The sequence below is a fragment of the Solea solea genome, chromosome 8, assembly GCF_958295425.1.
Source record: "Solea solea chromosome 8, fSolSol10.1, whole genome shotgun sequence".
NCBI lineage: Eukaryota > Metazoa > Chordata > Actinopteri > Pleuronectiformes > Soleidae > Solea > Solea solea.
In genome coordinates this window covers 19760632-19772547 of record NC_081141.1, presented here as the reverse complement: position 1 = coordinate 19772547, position 11916 = coordinate 19760632, and the positions used below count along the sequence as shown (strand labels likewise).

Below are 11916 nucleotides of genomic sequence, written 5' to 3'. Positions count from 1 at the left end.
GTGGACCAGGCTTAGCCACCTCTGTTGTATTTTTTATCCACTTTGTCTAGTTTTAAGCATCCATAGAAAAATATTGATAAATACTAAGGGAGACAATAATTGGATTGTAAGAGGCAGAGCTGGGAGAAATTGGAGTCAAACAACTGTTATTATTTTGACTGCAAGTCATTTATTAATACAAAATATTTAGTGCTTCACTAAATTTAGTGTAGCCTATTTTCATAGTATATTTAACTTTAGTGTAATAAAAAGGCTAAATAACATTGCACTTCTGTGTAATGTTATTTAGCCTTTTAGAATCTATATTACATTTTTATTGAAAATTCCCATCAGTTTTGTCACTCTTGGTGTAAGAAAAATGGCAGTAAAAATAAATAAATATATATACTTTATATTGTGCACAATTTTGCTCACAATCTTCAGATTTATTTGGTTAATTGGGTAATAGTTTGTCATTTAAAAAAACAAAAAAGGGTTAAAGAAAGTGCACTTCGGCACTTCATGCCAGCATGATGTCATCTTGACTGTTACGCCACTGACCCCAAAACAAAGTATCGCGTGAAGAGGCAAGGCGAGATCACGGTATTGGGACTTGGGAGGGCTGCATGTAGAGCCCAAAAGACAAAACAAAAGCTGCACATTTCAACCGTCAGGCGCTGGTCGCTTTTTCTTATTTTGTAAATCTGAACAAACCTGATTTCTTAGTCTTATCGATTTCTGTGTAACAGCAATATCATTAAAGTTCTGGATCATGCCCAGTAGCACTTCTTTGCTGGAGGCCGATGAGGGAGAGTCCGAGGTCCCACCGCCGCTAGTGCACGCTTTCGCCGGTATAGGCCTCGATGAGCACCACGGTACTCAGAACCAGAGCCCCGAACAAGTGGATGAAAGTCTGTCCTTTCACCACAACCACCACCAGGTCTCTCACTTCAACCTCCTCGGTACGGTGTTAGACTTGAAACCATTGCCTCTGAACCGGCCGCCCTCGGGAGACGAGATGAAGACGGCGCCCGAGGACGAAGAGCCGGAGGTCGCAGCCGTCGTCGACTCCCCCTCGGTTAGCGCCGACAACTCGTTGCTAGCGCAGGCCCACCGCCACAAACACCTGCCGCCGGGGCCGGCGGTGGTGCCGTCCAGGATGGAGCACATCGAGACGGTCTTGTTGTACAGCGGAGGGGAGCAGGATGATGCCACCGCGGTCGGCGGCAGCGCCCTACTATCGTCTAGCGGCATGGCGATGCTGCCGCCCGGCGTGTTCGCGGAGCCCGGGTACGAGGCCGAAGCGTCGCTGTTGGCCCGGCGAAAGAGCGTCAACACCACCGAGTGTGTGGCCGTGCCGAGTTCCGAGCACGTCGCGGAGATCGTGGGCAGACAGGGTGAGTCGTTGTTGTGTGGGTCGGATGGTTCGCGTTGCATTCATTAGCCAAAGTTGCTAAATGGAGTTGGGCCAAAACTAAGTGTAAAGCTGAAATAAAGTAAGCGAATAAACATATAAATAAGATAATAAAAAAAGTCAGCAACATGTCTACAACTAAGTAAGTGATTAAAAGAGAAAATTAAAATATGTTAAATGACATGTTGCTGTTTTTGTGAGAATTCACGTTAGCTAAATAGGAACTTGTCCCATGCATGAGTACTGATGTGTATTCGCTTCTTTTATACAATTTGATTAGATTTAATTTCGTATGTAATACAATCAATTGTAAGTGATCGTTTGTAGTTTAAAACTTCAAATGTCTTAAATTAAAACTAAAATACAACTGATAGCGTTAGCTTCAAACCAGCTAGCCTAGCACTCATAAGTGGGTCACCACCACCCTCTCAACAAAAGTTTACATCACAAGTTTAATATCAACCAACAGGTTAACCGTGTCCCGTCGTGTTGACAGCTCGTGTTGTCTGCGTTGTGGATGTTTTGTCTGTGTTTCGTTGATAATTTACGCCTGCCTTGTCGTGCTTAACCATGCTTGGCTTTTGTCTTGGAGGAGACGGTGTGGTGGTCACCATTGCTTTGCCACATCAGCTGTAGGCTATGGTTGGTTCCGACCGTGACACGCTCAAGAGTACATGACTAATCACTACGGATTTTTCCTCAGACATCAACTTTTTTTTAATCAGATGATGTACATTAACTTTACATTACTCACTGATGCATAGGTTTGATAAGTAGTGTTGTGTAGCGGTTTAAACCAGTTGGGGGATGGTGCACACTCACACATACAGGCTGTGTTGACAACAACAGGAAATGGCTCTGGTAATAAAGCTGGACTTTCAACCACAGCTGAAAGGAATATCTAATTTATAAGCTTAGGCATCTTTAAACGGGAATGGGGTGTGATATTGCAAGTGCAGTTATTTTATTTGGGTCAATTTGGAGGTGTTGTGTGAAATAATCTTGTCCTTTTACAACAAGATGCACAATATACATTAATCCTATAACTCAGTTTGTACCCACTCTCTAAGTGCACTTAAAGAACAAAAATACAATATGTCTATCAAACAAACAAGTAAGCTTAGCCAATTCCCTGTTTGCGCATCCATCCACTGTCTAACACTTTGTCCTCCACATGAGGATCACAGGACTGCTGGTGCCAATCCCAGCCAACATAGAGCAAAAGGTGGGGTACAACCTGGACGGGTCCACCAAAATCCAACTTTTACCTTTTGAGTTTTTGCTCAAAAGCAGACAAACACCAATGCATTGCCTCATCTGCCGAGGTAATAACATGAACGTCAAAAGAGCAACGTGTCCACACAGAAACAACTTTCTTAAAAAAAAATGTGTTCCATAAACACGGCATTGTTTCAAGAAATGTCCCAAAACGACTCTAAATGCTGGAGTACATATGCCAGGCTTGTACGTGGCAAGTAACACTGTTACAGAAGTACACCAAAAAGAGAGAAAAGGAGATGTTAATCATGTGCACATTCTTTTTTTTTTCCTTCTTAAATATAAAGCTACTGTGTATACAGCCACATAAAGACATAATGACCCAAGCCAGGGGGAATAAGGAAGAAAAAAAGTTACCGTAAAAGACATTGACCATTAGGGCAGTGTATTGGTTGTATACATAAAAAGGATTTTTTCCAAAAAAATAGCATTCCAGTGCTCCCAAAACACAGGACAACATGGTTCCATGTTGATCTGTTCTTTGTGAAATAATCAAAAAATTCTATTGTCTTAACTTTTTTTTTTTTAACCTAATATTCATAGGCTGTAAGATTAAGGCACTGAGAGCCAAGACCAACACCTACATCAAGACACCAGTGAGAGGGGATCAGCCCGTCTTTGTTGTGACGGGACGCAAAGAAGATGTGGCCATGGCCAAGAGGGAGATCTTATCTGCGGCCGAGCACTTCTCCCTCATCCGAGCGTCTCGTAACAAGACGGGCCCCCTGGCTGCTGCGACTGGTCCTGGGATGCCTACTCTACCTGGACAGACGACCATTCAGGTCAGTAAGCATGTGGTTATGAGTCACTGTGTAGTCTTGATGTTTAAGACCTGGCAGACATTCTTGTGGAGTGAATCATATAAAGTGTTGTGAATGTTAACACTGTATCACATTTGCTTCATTGAGTGGCCTCTGAGTTTTACACGTTAGCGTTAATGACTTAAAGTGTTTATTACGCTTTGTCTCTCTCTGGACAGATGTTTATATTTGGAACAATAGCGTTACATAAAAGCAGCTTTGTTCCAGCAGCTGTTGCACAATTTACTTGAAGTCACTTTTTACACAGATTTGTCTGAAAGCAAGTGGTTATGTTTTTGGACAACTCAAAAGTAAAGTATGGATTTTTGATTATATATATATATAATAGGGATGTATGCTATGGCACAAAAAACAAATTACATGGGTTTTCCAAGTGAACCATTATGTGATTAGTGGGTGTGTCGGTGTAAGCTGTAGATGATGAGGACAGAAGGTGAACAGGTGAAAATGGCAAAGGAAACAAAGAACATGTAAAGATCTTTTTTCTGAATGAACAGAAGGAAAGCACAGTGTAAGTCATATCCACTGTTGATGCTATAAGGCGGTGGAACTTGGGTCCGAATTTAGTGGTGTGAAAAGCTGATTGGCTCACTGAGAGCACCAAGTTACTGAACAGAATTAGAGGCCGAGCATGTCAGTGTCAGACATGTCAGAGTGCTTTTTCTAGTTATTCTGGTGTTTTATTGTTTTTTATTTATGTATTTTAAGAAAATTAGCAGAGTCTTGATCACATTTATTTCCCTTTTTTTTTTTTAAAAAGTATGCTTTTTCTTTGTACATTTGTTATGTGTGTCCTGTCTCCGTTGTTTCTAAGGGACATGACTTGACATGTCTTTTCAACCCCACAGGTGCGGGTACCCTATCGTGTTGTTGGGCTGGTTGTGGGTCCAAAAGGTGAGTCTTCAATTCTATTTTTGAATTCCGCTAACTGTTGTTTTCTTCAGTTTCTGGACATCTAGTTATAGGACACGATTATAAGAAACATGATAAGTTTCATAACAGCACAGCAAGTCATGTTTCTATATTAAGTTTCTAGATTTAACACGATACTAAAAAAAAGCGGAAGTATCTGAAAACTCTTTTCTTTAGTGATTGTGAAGTTTGCAGGATAATAAACATCAATACCCAACAACTGATCTTTTTTGTGTGTCATAAACAAGATGCTCTTTATTGCGGAGTATTTAAAGTAACTTGTGAAGCATTTCTTTAGCTGTTCAAAGAGTTTATTCTGCTCATCTCTGTGCAGGAAGGTTGGCTTCTGTTTTCACAGACTCTTTTAACCCCTTGTTCTGTTGACATTATCACCACAGTGTCACAAAGCCTTAAGGTTGATTTGCAAATTGTACTGCAACATTTCTCAGCCATGTGCCATTAGACTGGAGTGGTTGAGCTAATAATTGAAAATGCCACACTCAGAATTTTACTCTTCAATATTCAGTGCTCACAAATGTGTTAGACATTTATTTATTGCTTGTTATTGTACTACTGTTTTACTTTTCTAGTTTTATATTCTAATACTATTTTAAGCACGTTGAGAAACAGGGTTGTTTTAGAATGGTCTGTAGAAGTAAACATTGACAATGAAGTACTAGAATCTTGATCTGGTTATATTTTTCAGGGGCAACCATCAAGCGCATCCAGCAACAGACCCACACTTACATTGTGACACCGAGTCGAGACAAAGAGCCTGTATTTGAGGTCACTGGGATGCCAGAAAACGTTGACCGGGCCAGGGAGGAAATCGAGGCACATATTGCCATGCGCACAGGGACCGGTGGGGGTATCGAGGCTCCAGGTGTAGACAACAATGATTTTCAATACAACGGGACAGATGTCAGCTTTGAGAATTCGGCAGCCGCAATGGGGTTAGGGAAGCCCGGGTGGCTTCACGCTAATGCAACATCACCGGGTGGCAGTGGCTTGGTGCCAGTGAGCATCAATGGTGGCCAGCAAGTCAATAGCAATATCAATAGTGGCGTCAGGATGTCTTCCAACTACCGCAACGACAGCTCCAGTTCACTCGGCAGTGGCTCCAGCTCCGCTGATTCTTTCTACGGCGGTGGGAACGCTAACCGGATGGCAGATTTCAGCCCAACCTGTTCGTATAATGCCAATGCTAACAACAACAGTCGTAATTCTGGCACTCCAGCTTTGTGGTATGGCGAAAACCTTCTTCCTGTGGGGTCTGAGGAGCTGGTCAGCTTGGGAGGGGGAGGAGGAGGAGGAGGAGGCTCCTCCTCAGGTTTTGACCCATTAACCATCTCTACTGCCCAATCCTCACACCCTGCTGCACAGACGCATGTCTGGAGCTCCCTTGTGGACCACCAACCCCTCCAGGCCTTTGATGTTCTTCAGTCTCAGGTAGGTGGAATTCAACATGTCCTGTGTAGACATTAAATAACCATCTCATAGTTCAGTGTACACCTTTTGATTTTCTTACATGAAATAAATCTTATAAGTAATCTGAGCAATAAACAAAGAAATAATTGCTGTGATAAAAGAAAGGTGGTGGAGAGTATTCAGTTTTAGTCGTCTAATGACTGTTGTCTTCGATGTCTTCAGACCAGTCAGCCTGGGACACCCCGGCTCTCTCCAACCTTCTCTGGGACAGAAGCGCTGGAGCACCCTCAGGCTCAGCGTGTTCATCGAGGGCCTTTGGGCTCAGCTGGGGCCCTTGATACCCAAAGGTTCCCCACTTACAGCTCGGCCTTCTCCTCTTCCAGTGAAAGCACTGCCTCCTCTTCCTCGCCTCCCGACTCCTCCCTCTTCTATCGACCAGGGCTCGGATCAGCTGCGGGGAGAGGACAGGAGATATGCATTCACTGTATGGATAACCAGGTGATCGCTGCCTTGGTTCCCTGTGGCCATAACCTCTTCTGTCTAGATTGTGCCACCCAGATATGCCAGTGTCCAGAAGCCGTTTGTCCTGTGTGCCTGTCCCCCGTCACGCAGGCCATTCAGCTCCGCAACATGTGATTTTTAATCCATTCACCTCAGCGGTTGATGAGGGATCAGCCTCCCCAACACTACACGTTTTGTGTGGGGAAATTACAAAACTGACCCTTGGATTAGCGTAGAGGTTTTGTTGAAGCTGGTGTTGACACAGGTGAGGGAGAGTAGGTGAGTAAAGAGTGATCTTTGTTCAGGGCATGGGTTTGGCTCTTGAGCCCATTCATGTGCCTGATATTGTGAAGTCTTCTTCCTTGACTGATTGATCAATTGGAGGGTGTTATAAGCCCCCTATGTAGCATTGGGTGGGGTGGGACATCAATTTTTTTTTCACATTGCAATTTTTGATTTCCATTTTCGTCACCCTTATTTCAACTTTTTGCCTACCTATGTTTTATTGATTTAAAAATTTATTTTTCTAGAACATTTAAAACCCTTTTAGAACTCCAGGAAACTCCATAATGTTGGCTTTTTTTTGTTTACATCTCCAACTTAAAACTAAACACATTTGCTGCTACAATTTTGTCATTCTTGCCCCTTTTGCCTCCTAATTTTGCTCATGGCAAAAAAAACACACAGGACATTTTGAGGTGAGCATGTTTACATATACCCAGTCACAAATTGATTGTAGTTCTTTTTGCGACCGCAGCATTTGAATGCCACAGTAAACATGCTACGTCACGCTAACACATGCTAACGCTGTCCCACATAAATTGCATATAGTATAGTTGTTATTACTCTGAATAGGACATGTTTACATGCTCAAGATAATTAATGAGCATATCATACTCATACAAATGCACCCAAATATTTTTTTTAAAACCAAGTGAGTTAAAGCCACACTTGGCAAAGTTGTCATTTCCACCCTGGTAGCGTCTTGTTGCCGCTGGGTTTCTGTCTTTCCCAGATTGAAGCCAGTACCAGGACGTTGCACCACTTCAGTTACCACCGTGTTGCTTTCTATTTCTAAATGTTTACGGTAAACTTGTGCCTAATTCCAAGTAAGCATAAAGAAACAAATATTCCGGCGATTACACAGCATTGCTCCGTCTTAAAAAAAACAAAAACAAACGTGTGGCCTTTTCTGAAAGCCTGTAATTATAACTGACAACACTAAGTCCAATAAGGAACACAAGCTGAAAGTCAGACTGAAGTCTTAACGTTCACCCTCTTACATTCATTGTTGTGAATCAAAGATTCTCTGTTGCTTCCTATTCTGTAGAGCATTTCACGAGTATTATACAGCTTTTTTTTTTTTTTTAAGAATGAACACTCCCATTTTGTCCCCCCATCTTATTCTTTTTTTTTTTTTAAATATATATATATATATTTTTTTTAATATATTGATCCTGGTTTTCAGCCAGAAATATATGCACAGCTTATTTCTTTTGGTTAACATTCCTCCTTCCCCTGAATTGCAGTTCATTTTTTATTAAAAAAATAACAACTTGATCCCTACCTGGGAGCCGATATTGTTTGAAAGAAACACTATGAAGACAACAGATGTAATCTGGAACGAGTCTCTGTACTGTACAGACAGGCTGCTGACCTAAAGCCATCTCAATAGCCTCCCTTTTCTGTCACTTGAATGTCGATCTCCTCGGACTGCTCCCCCCCCGGCCGTCTCGCGGGATGCAAAATTGAGATGGCACACCACTCACTTTCACTTTAATTCTATTTTGTTTCGTCTATCAGGCCTATGCAAACATCATCTCAGTGTTCTAAATCCTGGAGAAAGTACTAGGTAAATTATACTCCTTGGATTTTATTTACAGAGTCTCAGACATACACCTTTTCAACTAACCCTCCATTTTCTTTTTGTAATATTTTATACAAGGGGGGGTTTAACCTTCATCTCCTGCTTTAATGTGCTGATGAGGTGTTTTCAAATGGTACACACACACACACACACACATCCTGCTTAACCTTTTATCAGCTCTCTTTCTGGGGTCCTTCAAAGCACAGCCTTCCCCCCCGCTCCTTATCAAACTATCGACTAGTTGGGACTCAAAAACACATTTGTATTTTTTCTCCCTTCTCCTTTAATATGCACATCTGTCCACTCCCCTTCCTGATGAATGAAGAAAAAAGGTACAAATCAGTGGAAATCATCTCATATCTTAGCTTTAAAAACCAGTCTCTCTAGACTTTTTTTTGTTTTTTAACTGGACTGAATGAGTTGTTGGGTGTTTTCAAAAGGGGTTAAGCAGCTGGAATGATTTCATCTTGGACTGTGCCAACACTACGTTACATCAATATTATTGCTTTACTGTGTGGACTTTGAAGTGGAGTCCCCCTAGCATTCCAGCTGTAAACAGTGTTCTGGGAGTCGTGTCTTTGCTCGGAAACATCTCCACGCGACTGTGATGAGAGGTTTCTTGGGGGGGGGGAAATGGAGCTAAATGAGTTCCGAAATGTGCAAAAAACCCATTTCCATCTGCTCCCTGGGGTTTTCTGTCCGTCCTTTTTTTTATTTTTTATTTTAATTCCCCTCAGATCTACCAACGGTCCTTTCTTTCTCTGCTCTCTCCAAGGGAATGCAATATACTGTCAGGCCCTCACTTCTTCAACACAAATCTATTGACATTTTTGTGTATGTATTATATATTGCTGTTCATGACTGATGATGAATATACAGAACTTATTTTTATTTTGTTACATTTCATATATATACATATAAATATATCTATATTAAAATGTTTACAAGAAGATTTTATTTTTTACTTTTATCTGAGTGATTTAAAGTGAGTTAGAGACTCGGAGCCGTTGCAGGAGAGTGTTAATGCTATCTGCTTGTAGTTTTAGTCGTTAGTTCACAGTATTGATGATCATAGTATTGATAGCTGCAGTTCAACCCTAGTGGAAAACGGAATGTGCATCACGAGCATGTCTTTATAATGTATCTCCAATGTAAAAAAAAAAATGTCATAACCAACTGTAAAAAGGCCAAGGACTCAAGCTGCCTGTCATGTTCGTACGCCATCAAATAATGAACGGTATACTGTAACATGTATCTTAGTTTATCTACATATAAAACAAAAAAAATATATACATATTGTTAAGCTGTATCAACCGTTCAAAAAGTATTTGCTAATTTTACTACACTTTTTTGTTTTGTATATGTGGGGGGAGTCTTATGGCATATTAATTCTTCAAATTGAGTCAGGAGTTAAAAAGCAGACTATATTTTATAATGGCCTTTTAAGTTATTGTGGCCAAAGCACTGATATTATATATTTGCTGTAAAGAGAATTTAAGAGTTTTATTTTTCTGATATTAAAGTTACTTATTAAAGACTGTTTCATTTAAAGCCACCCTGAACCTACTGTGATTTATCATTCTATCTCCATATCTCTCTATCTATACTCCTCATGTTGTAATTTGCAGTATGCAAACATCCTCTCCTGTGTTCTGACAAGTTAAACGAATAAAAAAAAAAAATCAAAAAAAAATCAACGTCACCCGAGAGCATGTGAGAGCCCCGCAGGACGTTCTGTGAGTAATCTGCAAATAATCCTTTGTGGTTCTGCAGCCATTTTGTTTTTGCACTCACTTCTTAAACAAAAGGTGAGAAATAGGATCCTGGTTCCACGAGAGAAAGTCCCTCTAACAGCAGAACTGCCTCTGTAATTGAGTGTTTTATTTATGTTTATTTCGGTCATGACATTTAGATCATTCATCACACATCAGTGTAGTGTTAATTATTGAGTTTAATTTCACTTATTACTGGGGTGAAAAATAAGATGGATTGTTTTATTTCCAACACGTGCGACACGTTTGAAAAGGAGTAGGCAGATGTATAGATTTGTATGTCTACCCCATTCCTATTACACACGTTATCAATCACCAAATATTTACATTAAATATTTACAGTATTATATACAAAGTTCGGTAACACTTTATATTAAAAAGGTACACATTCACTACTAACTAGGTGCTTACTAACATGCATATAAGTAGCATACTAGCCCTTTATTAATGATTAACAATGCATTCATTTACAGTCAATAAGTGATAATTAGGAGTTAATTGCAGGAAAGATCTTAATTCATGTCGTAAATATGTGCTTAATAATTACTAATAAAAGGGCTCGTATGCATGTTAGTAAGCAACTAGTTATTGGTGAATATGTGTACCTTTTAATATAAAGTGTTATGCAAAGTAGTTAATGTTCCATTTCCATCACCGTCCTGGAATAAACTGCTGTTCTTCCTTATATTTATTTAAATTTTGTGTTTTCTATATCCTTTTTAACACAACTCTTCTTTAATTCATCTGTTAGACTGTTCCATAATTTAACCCCCAAGATTGAATCACGCATACTTTTTAAATACTTAGATGTAGAGGTTTCAACCTTTTACTTGAGTACTTTAAAAGTACTTTTGAACATTTAACATGAACAGTCGGATGTTTGTGTTAATCTGTACGGTGAAAAGCATCAGTTTAAAATCATTTAAAAACATTTGTTGGCAAAGATGCACTTTGCAGCTCACTCTTACCTTCCAAGAAACTTTGAAGCAACAAAAGATGTGTACTTTGTCCTTTGTGGGCTACTGTGATCACATGGTGGTCCAAAATGGTGACCTCTGTAGAGATTAAGGGTTCATTCTAGAGCAGTGTTTCTCAACCCTGCATGTATAAGAGGTTTCCCTGCTCCAACACACCTGATTCAAATCAATAGCTCGTTACCAGGCGTCTGCAGAGCTTGCTGACGAGCTGATTATTTGAATCAGGTGTGTTGGAGCAGGGGAAACACCTAAACGGGGAGGACTGAGAAACCCTGTTCTAGGGAAATGAAAAACAATTAGTTGTATTCATTAATATGATTAATATGACTAATTGTCTTAAACTGTATACATTGCAGCATTCTACTCAAATGGGGAATTTCTTGTTTGCCTGATTTTAAACCTCTTCTCATATCAGCATGAAAGTCTCCTGCTTCTTCCTTTCTGTTAACTAAATGTTAAAATCTCCCAGAAGGAAAAGCACAGATATTTTTTAATGATATCAGTGGTATCTGATCTTCCATTTCAATGTGGCTTTTTTAGTTTGAGACCTTTTTAATGTCACATCGGACAAAATATATCATTTGATGAATTACAGAGAACCAGTCGACCTGCACTTATCTCACCACGTGAATTAATGGACTTTCATACACAAGTTTATAAACATTAACTTTTATAACTAAATCCAATAAAACAAACTTTTTGGTAATTAGGTTATGCTGATGTAATCATGTGACCTCGTTTAGAACATGAACACCACTTATAGAGAATATCAGGCCATGTTTAATCGTCGACTCTCGCATAAGAAAAACAGTTATGTCTATATCTGCAATCTGTCACAGTCCGTTAACATCAGCTCACTTGAGCCGTGTTCTTAAACAGATTATCCCTCAGAAAAACAGAAAATATCGTTTCCTGCCGCTTGATCAGTCACATGCATAATTACGAGACTAAAGTTTGACTCTGAATC

General features: G+C 40.0%; 1 protein-coding gene across 1 annotated transcript; it reads left to right on the top strand.

Moving 5' to 3' along the window:
• The first annotated feature begins 593 nt into the window (after nt 1-593).
• Nucleotides 594-9755, top strand: LOC131464085 (RNA-binding protein MEX3B-like). Its single transcript, XM_058636369.1, has 5 exons — nt 594-1376; nt 3215-3453; nt 4341-4386; nt 5111-5853; nt 6055-9755. The coding sequence occupies exons 1-5, from the start codon at nt 752-754 to the stop codon at nt 6466-6468; spliced, it is 2067 nt and encodes a 688-aa protein (XP_058492352.1). The 5' UTR covers nt 594-751; the 3' UTR covers nt 6469-9755.
• Nucleotides 9756-11916: the final 2161 nt, after the last annotated feature.

What these genes read in the sequence shown, in the direction of transcription:
- LOC131464085 (XM_058636369.1), top strand. Translation starts at nt 752, where the DNA reads ATGCCCAGTAGCACTTCTTTGCTGGAGGCCGATGAGGGAGAGTCCGAG. An exon ending in GGAGATCGTGGGCAGACAGG is followed by an intron (nt 1,377 to 3,214) that starts GTGAGTCGTTGT and finishes TAATATTCATAG; the next exon opens with GCTGTAAGATTAAGGCACTG. An exon ending in GCTGGTTGTGGGTCCAAAAG is followed by an intron (nt 4,387 to 5,110) that starts GTGAGTCTTCAA and finishes TATATTTTTCAG; the next exon opens with GGGCAACCATCAAGCGCATC.